Below are 13,278 nucleotides of genomic sequence, written 5' to 3' on the forward strand. Positions count from 1 at the left end.
TTTACTAACCCTATAGAAGGTGAAATAGCCCTGCTCCTGCACTAAGGTGTACTAGCCCTGCTCCTGTAGTAGAAGGTGTAGTAGCCCTGCTCCTGTTGTAGAAGGTTTACTAACCCTATAGAAGGTGAAATAGCCCTGCTCCTGCACTAAGGTGTAGTAGCCCTGCTCCTGTTGTAGAAGGTTTACTAACCCTATAGAAGGTGAAATAGCCCTGCTCCTGCACTAAGGTGTACTAGCCCTGCTCCTGTAGTAGAAGGTGTAGTAGCCCTGCTCCTGTTGTAGAAGGTTTACTAACCCTATAGAAGGTGAAATAGCCCTGCTCCTGCACTAAGGTGTACTAGCCCTGCTCCTGTAGTAGAAGGTGTAGTAGCCCTGCTCCTGTTGTAGAAGGTTTACTAACCCTATAGAAGGTGAAATAGCCCTGCTCCTGTAGTAGAAGGTGTAGTAGCCCTGCTCCTGTTGTAGAAGGTTTACTAACCCTATAGAAGGTGTAATAGCCCTGCTCCTGCACTAAGGTGTACTAGCCCTGCTCCTGTTGTAGAAGGTTTACTAGCCCTATAGAAGGTGTAATAGCCCTGCTCCTGCACTAAGGTGTACTAGCCCTGCTCCTGTTGTAGAAGGTTTACTAACCCTATAGAAGGTGAAATAGCCCTGCTCCTGTTGTAGAAGGTGTAGTAGCCCTGCTCCTGTTGTAGAAGGTTTACTAACCCTATAGAAGGTGAAATAGCCCTGCTCCTGTTGTAGAAGGTGTAGTAGCCCTGCTCCTGTTGTAGAAGGTGTAGTAGCCCTGCTCCTGTTGTAGAAGGTTTACTAGCCCTATAGAAGGTGTAATAGCCCTGCTCCTGCACTAAGGTGTACTAGCCCTGCTCCTGTTGTAGAAGGTTTACTAACCCTATAGAAGGTGAAATAGCCCTGCTCCTGTTGTAGAAGGTGTAGTAGCCCTGCTCCTGTTGTAGAAGGTTCACTAACCCTATAGAAGGTGAAATAGCCCTGCTCCTGTTGTAGAAGGTGTAGTAGCCCTGCTCCTGTTGTAGAAGGTTCACTAACCCTATAGAAGGTGAAATAGCCCTGCTCCTGTTGTAGAAGGTGTAGTAGCCCTGCTCCTGTTGTAGAAGGTTCACTAACCCTATAGAAGGTGAAATAGCCCTGCTCCTGTTGTAGAAGGTGTAGTAGCCCTGCTCCTGTTGTAGAAGGTGTAGTAGCCCTGCTCCTGTTGTAGAAGGTGTAGTAGCCCTGCTCCTGTTGTAGAAGGTTTACCAGCCCTGCTCCTGCAATAGAAGGTATACTAGTCCTGCTACTGGTTGGTAGGTGATCAAATACTTATGTCATGCAATAAAATGCAAATTAATTACTTAAAAATCATACAATGTGATTTTCTGGATTTTTGCTTTATAGATTCCGTCTCTCCTATGAGAAAAAGTACTGACCTCTACATGCTTTGTAAGTAGGAAAACCTGCAAAATCGGCAGTGCATAAAATACTTGTTCTCCCCACTGTATATACAGTATATCACAAAAGTGAGTACACCCCTCACATTTTTGTAAATATTTGAGTATGTCTTTTCATGTGACAACACTGAAGAAAGGACACTTTGCTACAATGTAAAGTAGTGAGTGTACAGCTTGTATAACAGTGTAAATTTGCTGTCCCTCAAAATAACTCAAAACACAGACATTAATGTCTAAACCGCTGGCAACAAAAGTGAGTACACCCCTAAGTGAAAATGTCCAAAGGGTTGTCTAGGGGTGTACTCACTTTTGTTGCCAGCGGTTTAGACATTAATGGCTGTTCATCTCACAATTAATGTAAATATTTTCTTAAAATAGATCAACATAACCATTTTTTTGTGAATACATCATCTTATTACACCGTTTAATTGGTATTTAGTATTTTATTAGGATCCCCATTAGCTGTTGTCGAAAGCAGGAGCTACTCTTCTTGGGGTCCCCGCAAAACATGACATAATACAGAACATCAATAAACAAGAAGAGCTCAAGGACAGAACTGCATAAATATAAAAACAGCACACATGGCCTACATATCAACACATACACACAAAATATCTAGGTCAAATAGGGGAGAGGCATTGTGGCGTGAGATGTTGCTTTATCCGTTTCTTTAAACCAGGTTTGCTGTTCATTTGAGAAATATGAGATGGAAGCGAGTTCCATGTAATGATGGTTCTATATAATACTCTACGCTTTCTTGAATTTGTTCTGGATTTGGGGACTGTGAAAACACCCCTGGTGGCATGTCTGGTGGGGTGTGTGTGTCAGAGCTGTGTATAAGTTGACCATGCAAACAATTTTGAATTTAACACATTCATGTTTCTTGATGCAGTCACTCTCATCAACTCTTAGCAAAGAGAGACTGGCATCCATAGTATTTATATTATCCCTCAGATTACAATGAAGAGCAAGATGTTCTGTTCTGGGACAACTGCAGCTTAACTGGGTCTTTCTTTGCAGCACTTGACCACATGGCTGGACAATAATCAAGATAAGACAAAACTAAATCCTGTACTTGCTTTTTGGAGTGTGGTGTCAAAACAAAATATCTTTACTATGGACAGACCTCTCCCCAACCAATGAATCTATATGTTTTAACGATGACAGTTTACCATCTAAGGTAACAATAAGTAATTTAGTCTCCTCAACTTGTTCAACAGCCACACCATTCATTACCAGATTCAGCTGAGGTGAAGTCTAAAACTTAGGGAAGGATTTGTACCAAATATAATGCTCTTAGATTCAGAGACCAGTTTATTACTGGCCAACCATTCCAAAATTGACTGCAACTCCTTGTTAAGGGTTTCAGTGACTTCATTAGCTGTGGTTGCTGACAAGTATATGGTTGAATCATTAGCATACATGGACACACAGGCTTTGTGTTAATGCCAGTGGCAGTTTATTGGTAAAAACAGAAAAGAGTAGAGGGCCTAGAAAGATGCCCTGCGGTACACCACATCCTGCATGTTTGACATTAGAGAGGCTTCCGTTAAAGAGTCTGAGTTATATTAGATAGATAGCTCTGAATTGACGATATGGCAGAGGTTGCATAGCCATAAAACATAAGTTCTTAACATCAGGTTATGGTCAATAATATCAAAGGCTGCTCTGAAAACTAACCGTACAGCTCCCACAATCTTCTTACTATCAATTTCTTTCAACCAATCATCAGTAATTTGTGTAAGTGCAGTGCTGTGCCCCTGCCCAGTTATGTAAAATCCATAGATTAGGGCCTAATTAATTTATTTCAATTGACTGATTTCCTTATATGAACTGTAACTGAGTAAAAACGTTGAAATTGTTGCATGTTACGTTCATATTTTTGTTCAGTATAGCATTGCACGCCTTATTATTAACCAATATGGCATGTTCATGACAGTGTATCTGATTAGGTGAAACATTAAACAAACAATCTCTTTACAGAAATACATATCTTTTTTAGTTAGATTATGCTTGATTTTCATACCACCATGACTTCATTTGAGTGCTCCCGTAAGCTTAGAGCTCAATCAGCATGTCATACAACAGTTCATTTTCACCTTTCTCTTCATATTGTATTCACTACATTCTGAATTTTTATATATAGCATTTTAATTAATGTTCATCTCAAATAATAAAGAAAAATGTTGATTAGAGAAGGAGAGATGTCCTACTCAAGTACTATATTATACGACAATAAGCTAAATGGTTAAGATATCATAATTCACATAAGTGGCAGTAGTCACAGATTGTGTTCCTCGTGGAGAGGAAATAGCCACAGCTATGCTTACTTATTAGTCATCTTCTAAATCAAGTATTTTTTTAAATTCAATGACTCTCTGCAGTAATTCAGCAAGGAATGTGAAATCGTATATTTGGAGTTCTGCCAATTCCCTTGTCATATTTTGCTGTTTAATCATTCTCTCTGCCTCCTGATACATTTTCTCAGTGAAGTGCTTTCCTCCATTTCCTGCCACCATGTCATCAATCTTTTTGATCAGCTCAACAACTTGACTTCTATTCCCATCTCTGTTGTTGAAAACATGGAATCTGTTGCCACATCGTTGAATCACTTCTTGAAGCTTTGGATGACCGGTGCTTACATACTTTTGTATTGTTTGACCCTGAAGTTCATCCCCACGAGTAAACAGTACAATCATGTGATTGGAGGCCTCTGGTCCAAAGATTTCCTCCAGGGCCTCAATCGAATTCTGCTCCTCTTTGGTGAGTCTGCCCACCTGGATCACCAGCAAGAAGACATGAGGACCAGGGCTTGAAACCTGAATACACTTCACTATCTCGTTTTTGATAACTGCAGCTTTTTTGGCTGTATCAAAAATCCCTGGTGTATCCACCACATGAATCCATCTTTCACTCTCTCGAAGTTGATGCTTTTCACAAGTCCCAGTCACAGAGTTAGCGCTGGGATGAGATTTGAATATGTTTTTGCCCAAAATTGTGTTTCCAACAGCACTTTTCCCCACACCAGTTTTCCCAATCATCACAATTCTCAGGTCAGGACCTAAAAAGAAAGAATTAATGCTTAGTGACCTATTCAGTAAAAACAAATGTCCTGCTAAACATTCTTCTTCTTGTGGTGGAAGAAATTTGATTCATACACTCAACAATGTTTCCTGTGTGAAACTAAAGAAACAACTGAAAAGCTACAGTGTAGTTAGCTATATATAACATTTTCTGACTTTTCTCATCAATACCTCTTCAATGGAACGTGCAAGAATGATATAAATAACATATTCTGAATCAGCTTTTAATAGTGAACAAGTTGCACCGCTTGTTTTTTCAATTTGGTGTCGTATTTTCTTTTTGGATACGAAATATAGCTAAAGTGTTGCTCTCCTCTCCTCTGTTGCTCTCCAAACGTGCAGAGAGCACCAGGTGCCCGTGGTTCCTGGCAGAGGGACTATAGAGGTCTGAGTGAGAGTAAGCTGTACTCTCATAGCCCAGGGAGAGAGCTGGCAGTGCAGCCAGGGAGTGTAGATTTAGAGGCCTGGAGGGGGAGAGGTCACCAGGTCACCAGAGAGAAGGCCCATGTGAGTAGCTGTGTGAGTGACACTGTCCTTCACGGTGGCAGAGCAAGCATTTTCTGTAGAGATTGGCAGTTCTGACCCCATTTTTTTTGGCCTACTGGGTCTCTGGTGTGTGGAGGGCTGGCTGAGGAATGGTGCTGGGGCTGGGTGAGTGACACTCTCATTCAGGGGGCAGAGCAGGGTCCCTGGGGTGGCCCCAGAGTCCCCTGGCGACTGTACGTGTGTCGCCCCCTCCCTGTGCGGCCACAGGACTCCCTGACCCTCCCCCCCCAACTCTGGGGCTCCGGAGCGCTCTCATTCAATTCAATGAAGCGGAGATAAAAGGCAGGAGTACCTATGACCCTCTTTAGATATCCAAAGATATCCCACTGCAACTTACAGCTTTTTTTCTTTCATAAAAGTCATTTGGTGGAAGTAATTTACGTTTTAAGGAAGTATCTTTTATTTCAAGTCCATTTGAATTCATTGAAAACCGCGAAAGTCAAAAATACTAAAGTAATTTCCGTACATACATGGTCCCTGATCCAATAGCAGTTGGTTGTATTCATGAAAGTCATATGGGGTGGAAGGTATTGAAGATTAAAGGAAGCATTTTTTGGGACATATAATTCAATACATTTCATAGAAAATAGCTGAAGTCAAAAACTACAAAAGTAATTCCCTTAGATTGTACAGACATGTCCCTGAACCAATAGCAGTTGGTTGTATTTGTGCAAGTGACATGGGGTGGAAGCTATTGAAGTTTTAAGAAAGTACTTCTCATGTAAATTCAATGAAAATGTATAAACAAAATAGACAAAATCTAAAAATACTAAAGTAATTCCTATGGATTGGACAGGTGAGGTCCCTGAACCAATATCAGGTGGTTGTGTTAATAAAAATTATATGGCGTGGATGCTCCTGAAGTTACAGAAGTATTTTTCATATAAAGTAAAGCATATAACATAAATTTAACTTCATATAAATAAGCCAAAGTCAAACAATACAAAACTAATTGCCATAGATTGTATAGACAAGGTCCATGAACCCATAGCAGTTGGGTGCATTCATGAAAGTGATATGGGGTGGAAGCTATTGAAGTTAAGCAACTATTTTATATATATAATTCAAATTAAATTAATTGAAAATAGACCCCCCCCCCCCCCCCCCCCCCAATTAATAAAATATAACTACATATGCATTGGATTGGACTGGTGAGATCTCTGAACCAATAGCAATACTTTTTTTATGAAACACAATTATCGGACAATTTAGGGTGTTGCGCACCCATGGCTGAACATGATGTGAAACATCCTAAATTGTGGTGGATAATGTTGTTTCATGAAGAAAGTGGGCATTTTCCCCCCACCTTCTCGCCATTAAAGATAGTTAAGGAGGAAAATTATGCATTTTCAGCATGAATGGAGGATCCTTTATGTACGAGCCGGTCCACAGGGGAGGACACGTGTATTACTGAATACCGGGAATGGGGATCAACCTAGAAGATCGAGTATAGTCGCTAGATCTGCACGATCAGCTGCCTAGGCTAATATAGAGCTAACTTCACCTCATTGCAAAAAAGTGAAAGAAAGTCATTCTCACCTTCTGGTATAGAGCTGCCGCCACCCATCTTGTCTTAATAGAGTTGGATGAAGTGGAAAGGTGCAACTTGTCTGTGTTTTATCTATCAAGCTCCCTTAAAACCGCCCACACGATTGACCATACCTCTATTCAACTCAGTATATAAATGGGATGCGAAACATTCCTTTTAGACTTGCAGAGACGAGTTGAAAACCTCCCTATTTCTTTTTTTTTTTCAGGTTTCGTAATCCAGTGGCGATTGCTGCAAAACGAGAAGAGGAAAATGACAGGTAAGTGCAATTTTTCTCATTCTAAAATCATCAACCGCCATAAGCCACTATTTTACTTTTTATAAAGAGATGTCAACCCAGTAAATATGTAATTTCTACTCTCATGTGTTCATACTTCTAAGGATCTATGTGATTTATTTAACAACATTTAGTTTGAAGAACGTATTGACAAAATAACTTAAAAAGCAGACACTGCTCCAATGAGTTAAACAATGTGGACATATGGGCAACATTTTTCTCATTTAAACGCTGTACACCAAAGGCACACATCTCTGCAAAGTTGAGCTCACATCTGTTTAAAAAAAAGTAACCCGCAAAGTTACAAATCTACAGTTTTAGTCATATGCCTATAACGCTTTTTGATTAAAAAAAACCTATTTATTGGCCAGAATTGTACAATTGCTGAATCACTTCAGGTTGTGTTTTGTGCAGTGTTACACATTTTATTTTTAGGCTGGATACAGTTTAGTGTCTTTGGAAAACAGTCATTTTGTCTGGAGTAATACATAATGAAAACAGGATTTTACTGGTGTGTAGCAGAAAGAAAATGTTGCTCAATATGGTTTAAATATGTTCTGGAATACTGTTCAAAATCAAATCAAATGTTATTTGTCACATGCGCTGAATACAACAGGTGTACAACAGGTTCTCCAGAACCTAGTTAAAACATTCTCCCAGAAGGTGGGGATGATGTGCTTCAACACCTGCATTGCTTGCTGTTTGGGGTTTTAGGCTGGGTTTCTGTACAGCATTTTGAGATATCAGCTATATCAGCTATATAGCTATATAGGGCTATATAAATACATTTGATTTGATTTGTGTAGTAGACCTTACAGTGAAATGCTTACTTACAAGCTCTTAACCAACAATGCAGTTTAAACAATATGAATAAGAATAAGAAATAAAAGTAACAAGTAGTTAAAGAGCAGCAATAAAATAACAATAGCGAGACTATATACAGGGGGTACCGGTACAGAGTCAATGTGCGGGGGCACCGGTTAGTCGAGGTTTGGTAACGTTTTTAGACTCCATTGTGTGTCCCTTGCAATGGTATAACATTACGATCTAAGACTGTTCTTATTGTTTTAACTAGGTTCTGGAGAAAAGTTAACCATCGTTCTGTTTGGAAAGAAAGGAGCTCCAAAGTGTTCAATAGGAAATCTGATCCTAGAAGAAAGAGATGGTTTTGACGATGATACGGAACTATGTGAGCGGAGAGAGAATCAATTATATGCTGCAATCAACACCCCAGACATGTTTGGAGAAGGCAATAATTCAGACCAGCAAATTATCGACTGTATGGCACTTTCATACCCCGGCCTTCATATATCCCTGCTTGTGATTCAAGATAGGCATGATACACCAGAGGAGGTTAAACAGCAAGTTGTTCACCTACAAGATACCTTTGGAGAAAATATTACAGCAAACATGATAGTTATGTTACCATGCAGGGATGAGATCTTTGCACTGAAACATTATATCAATCAAAACATAAAATATCCCCTGGAAGTCTTGAACAATTATAATGATCTGCACAAAAAGTTACGAATGGACCGTAAGTTCTTCAAGTACACCTACGAAAACTACAGTGAAAGTGTTGTACTAAAAAGAAAGGAAACACTGTCGGAAAAGAGAAAGGCCCAAAAGATGTAAGACTAAATTACATTAATTACATTTTCTTTCTTTTCTAATATTGTCAAAGTCACTAAAAGCTATTATATATGTGTTATGGTGTACTTAGGTCTATTGACTATGATGGTCATCTTGGAAAAGAGTTCAGAGGAACAAGATTCAGAGACCAATCAAAACCACAAGATGAGAGGTAAAATCAAATGACATTCAATACATTCTCTAATATTATCAAAATCACTAAAAGCTATTATATATGTGTTATGGTGTACTTAGGTCTATTGACTATGATGGTCATCTTGGAAAAGAGTTCAGAGGAACAAGATTCGGGGACCAATCAAAACCACAAGATGAGAGGTAAAATCAAATGACATTCAATACATTCTCTAATATTATCAAAATCACTAAAAGCTATTATATATGTGTTATGGTGTACTTAGGTCTATTGACTATGATGGTCATCTTGGAAAAGAGTTCAGAGGAACAAGATTCGGGGACCAATCAAAACCACAAGATGAGAGGTAAAATCAAATGACATTCAATACATTCTCTAATATTATCAAAATCACTAAAAGCTATTATATATGTGTTATGGTGTACTTAGGTCTATTGACTATGATGGTCATCTTGGAAAAGAGTTCAGAGGAACAAGATTCGGGGACCAATCAAAACCACAAGATGAGAGGTAAAAACAAAATGACATTCAACACATTATTTATTTTCTAATATTGCAAAATCACTAAAAGCTATTATATTGTAAAAACCGTGGGTTTAGAAGCGCGGATATCGAACTGCTCCCTGCCTGTTTCATTACATTGGTGTCAGAAGTGATGGCATTCAATACGTTCTTTATTTTCTATTTTCTAATTTGACCAAATTCCATTTTCTTTATTTTCTAACATTGTCAAAGGTACTAAAATCTATTATTTGTCATGGTTGTATACTTTAGGTTCAGTGATCCTGGCAGATATCACGATGGGCCGGCAAGCAGATCTGGAAACTCAAAGACTGGTAAGCCCCAGGGTAGAATTGACTCAATAAGTGAAATCTTTACCACAAGCTATACTAGCCTGCATTGCGTGAGTCTTTATATCAAGCCACAAGTTTAACTGTAGAACTCCTTGCGCTATGCAATACAAAATACACTATATGCTTTTTAACATTTCTAAACATTTGGCTAATTTAACTCATGCACATTCTGCTGTATTTTTTGACATCAGTATAAAAATAACAAAATTTGGTTCACTATCCTCGCACCCATTTGAATCACATTCGGGCTAACAAAAAATCTATAAATTATAAGTAATATCTTGTTCTCACTTTTTAAATATATAACCTAAATCATTTTAAGAGCATCAGTAAACTAATTGAGAAGCAAGGTATATTGAAGCTGGATGAAACCATGTCTAACTCGATTGCTGCTATTATTGTTTCACCAGGTAAAAGAAACTATGAAAGCGATCCCAGCAACATTTTGAACATTGTGCTACTGGGACAGACAGGAACTGGAAAGAGCAGAAGTGGAAACACAATCCTGAAGAAAAACATTTTCCCATCAAGTGCAAGCTCTGTACCAGTTACAAAAGAGTGTCATGTAGAAAATATGAAGATGGGAGGGACAGAGGTTAGGGTCATTGATACCCCAGATTTCTTTGATGATTGTCTTAAACAACCAAGCAAACACATTGCGGATTGCTTAACGTGGTGTCAGACAGGGTTGAGTGTGTACTTACTGGTGATTCAGATTGGCCGATTCACAGATGGTGAACGAGGGATCTTGAAACAATTGAAAGGTATCTTCTCTGACATGGAACGATTTAAAGAGAGAACATGTGTCCTCTTTACTAATGGAGAGGACCTCAAACATATGAGCCTTGACACGTTCATCAATCAGGCTGACACTCACCTGAAAGAAATAGTAAGTTGCTGTGGGAGCAGACATGTGTTCAAAAACACAAAGACAGACTACCAGCAGGTGATTGAGCTGATGGAGAAAATATACAAGTTACTGGGCAATGATCAAATGTCTCGTGACTTTGAGGACTGGAAAACAAAACATACAGATGACAAGTGTACAGTGAGTTAACTTAGATCCCAGGGACAAAACTGAATTAATGTCACCAAATGATTGTTTAAGTCACATCATTGTATAATCAGAAGAATCTAAGACCGTGATGCAAAACAATTGATCTAAAATGTTCTAAATTGAGAATGAATATACAGGTGTAGGATCTTAATTTGACCACCCTTTTGCAGGAGATCTTTCGTGTAATGCAGGAACATTTAAAATGTGTAATATATTTGAGGTTTTAAAAGTTTGTCATTTCCACTTTTACATTTCAGACTTGGTTTTCCCTTACGAAAAATGTATCAACCCCTTCAACCATGTCCATTAATTATAATCCACATGATAATTTACATTTCCTATTGCTGCTGCATTATTTTCCTGCTGTGGCAAACAGGCTCAAATTAAGATCCTACATCTGTATACTGTATTTCAGCTGAATGGCATGAACTGTTTTATTTCACTTTCCAGTTATTAAGTATGAGTGACTGCATCTGTAGTGTAATTTAAAATTTCCTTTTTGTAACTTCTGTCAGTTATGTAGATTTATGGAGACTTATTTGACCCAAAATAGTTAGAACATTTTTGTGACTTGATTCACTGTTGTTTTAAGAATCTGTCAGATCACAAACAAATTTGTTTTTAAATTGAGCAACTTTGAGATTCTGTGCATAATGAAAAGTGCCATATAAAATGAATCAATTATTATTACTATTATTATTATAATGTGGCTTATTTCCTAATGATGGGCCACAGGAATGTAACTGCATACATTCAAACAATAACTTACCTTCTGTGGAGTGAATCAGAAAAATATGTTGTGTTTTCTAATGACAATGCCTTTTCTTTTTGACTTACATTATGGTGTGTTGTTAGTCACACAGGAGTCATCTTGATTTGTTACATAAGGAAATTAAATGTTGGACTTAACTGTAATTTAAAAAAAAAAAAAAAACGTCATAATTTACTGTGGTAAACCTTTGTAAAGTTGAGCATAAAAATAAACTATGGACATGTATACAAATAATTATCCTGGTGTTATTTAATCATGTTAAAATGTCTTATGACAATATGCATTAGTGGTGCGCGGGTCAGCTTGCTTGTTTAATTGCTTATAACCCATCCGCAACCGCCTGACTATATGTGATAAAGTGAAAATCTGATGCCTGCACCTGACCATAACCTGCTAATATAGAAAATGCCTGTAGGCTACAGTCAGAGAAGGTGTAACGATTTTCTGACATGGGGTACAGGATATTTTTTTGCCTGATTTAGATATGTTTCTGCTTATCATTTCTGACATTTTGGTAGACTATTTGTTAGTCAAATTGTCTATAATTAGATACATGCATCTTCTCTTCTGTCAGTAGGCTTATATGTTCCCCTAGAAGACTAAATAAACCCTTGCTCACCAGTATAATATCATAAATCAATAGAATAAATGCTTCAAACTAGTTGACAATGGTAAAGTTGTCACACCCTGATCTGTTTCACCTGTCCTCGTTATTGTCTCCACCCCCTCGAGGTGTAGCTTGTTTTCCCCAGTGTATTTATTCCTGTGTTTCCTGTCTCTCTGTGCCAGTTCATCTTGTATGTTTCCAAGCCTGCCAGCGGTTTTTCCCGGTTTCCTGCTTTGCCTTTTCTCCTTTTTCTAGTTCTCCCGGTTTTGACCCTTGCCTGTTTCTGGACTCTGTACCCGCCTGCCTGACCATTATGTCTGCCCTGACCTTGAGCATGCCTACCACTCTGTACCTCCAGAACTCTGAACTGGTTAGGATCTTTTGCCTGTCCTCGACCATTCTCTTGCCTATTCCCTTTGGATTTATTAAACATCTTCAACTCCAACCATCTGCCTCCTGTGTCTGCATTTGGGTCTCGCCTTGATAAAAGTTTTCTGTCATCTCTGCTTCTTTCGCGGAGCAAAGACATTTATGGACATTTTTAAATGGAAAGATTTGCTGTACAAAATGTCCAAATGACATCAGTTTGACGGGTTGCAAGGAAATTTAAAGCTGTAAAAACAACCCAACATGTTTCTGATAATAGTTTAAAGTTGTAATGTCACATGCACAAGTACAGTGAAATGCCTTTCCTTCAACCCAACAATGTAATACTAGAAAAAACACAAGAAATATGAAGAACACAATAAGTAAGTAAGTATTCTATATACAGGGTCAGTTCCAATACCATATTTATAATGTGCAGGGATACTGGTGTGATGGAGGTAGATATGTATAGGGGAAAGGTGACTAGGCAACAGGATATAAGATAAACAGAGTAGCAGCAGCTTGTATGTGAGTGGGTGTGTATAATCAGTATAAATGTATGTGCATATTATGTGTGAGTGAGCAGATGATGGAGTGAGTGTGTAGGGCCCTGTGAGTGTGTAGGGCCCTGTGAGTGTGTAGGGCCCTGTGAGTGTGTAGGGCCCTGTGAGAGTGTAGGGCCCTGTGAGAGTGTAGGGCCCTGTGAGTGTGTAGGGCCCTGTGAGTGTCCATAGAGACAGTGGAACAATAAAAGGTCAATAAAGATACAAGGTTAACTCAGGTAGTCCATGTAGCTATTTATCAGTCTTATTGCATGGGGATAGAAGCTGTTCAAGAGCTTGTTGGTTTGATGATTTGATGCACTGGTACCCTTTTCTGTGCGGAAGCAGAGAGAATAGTCTATGGCTTGGGTGATTGGATTATTTAACGATT

The 13,278-nt window shown here is 38.7% G+C and overlaps 2 protein-coding genes across 4 annotated transcripts; one reads left to right on the top strand and one right to left on the bottom strand.

Moving 5' to 3' along the window:
* Window positions 1–1,886: 1,886 nt before the first annotated feature.
* LOC118938838 (GTPase IMAP family member 7-like) lies at window positions 1,887–6,759 on the bottom strand. The gene is made up of 2 exons (XM_036945190.1): window positions 6,617–6,759; window positions 1,887–4,509 (listed from the first exon to the last, which is right to left on the bottom strand). Exons 1-2 carry the CDS (start codon window positions 6,642–6,644, stop codon window positions 3,782–3,784), a joined length of 756 nt encoding a protein of 251 aa, XP_036801085.1. The 5' UTR covers window positions 6,645–6,759; the 3' UTR covers window positions 1,887–3,781.
* Window positions 6,755–11,606, top strand: LOC118938837 (GTPase IMAP family member 9-like). 3 transcript variants are annotated; one of them, XM_036945189.1, is made up of 8 exons: window positions 6,769–6,885; window positions 7,979–8,534; window positions 8,627–8,707; window positions 8,791–8,871; window positions 8,955–9,035; window positions 9,119–9,199; window positions 9,464–9,525; window positions 9,954–11,603. In XM_036945189.1, exons 3-8 carry the CDS (start codon window positions 8,638–8,640, stop codon window positions 9,990–9,992), a joined length of 414 nt encoding a protein of 137 aa, XP_036801084.1. In that variant the 5' UTR covers window positions 6,769–6,885; window positions 7,979–8,534; window positions 8,627–8,637; the 3' UTR covers window positions 9,993–11,603. The 3 variants fall into 3 exon arrangements, with proteins under 3 accessions (XP_036801082.1, XP_036801084.1, XP_036801083.1); XM_036945187.1 differs by lacking the exons at window positions 8,791–8,871; window positions 8,955–9,035; window positions 9,119–9,199 and having other exon boundaries at window positions 6,755–6,885; window positions 9,954–11,606; XM_036945188.1 differs by lacking the exons at window positions 6,769–6,885; window positions 7,979–8,534; window positions 8,627–8,707; window positions 8,791–8,871 and having other exon boundaries at window positions 8,878–9,035; window positions 9,954–11,606.
* Window positions 11,607–13,278: the final 1,672 nt, after the last annotated feature.

Source organism: Oncorhynchus mykiss, chromosome 15 (assembly GCF_013265735.2).
Source record: "Oncorhynchus mykiss isolate Arlee chromosome 15, USDA_OmykA_1.1, whole genome shotgun sequence".
NCBI lineage: Eukaryota > Metazoa > Chordata > Actinopteri > Salmoniformes > Salmonidae > Oncorhynchus > Oncorhynchus mykiss.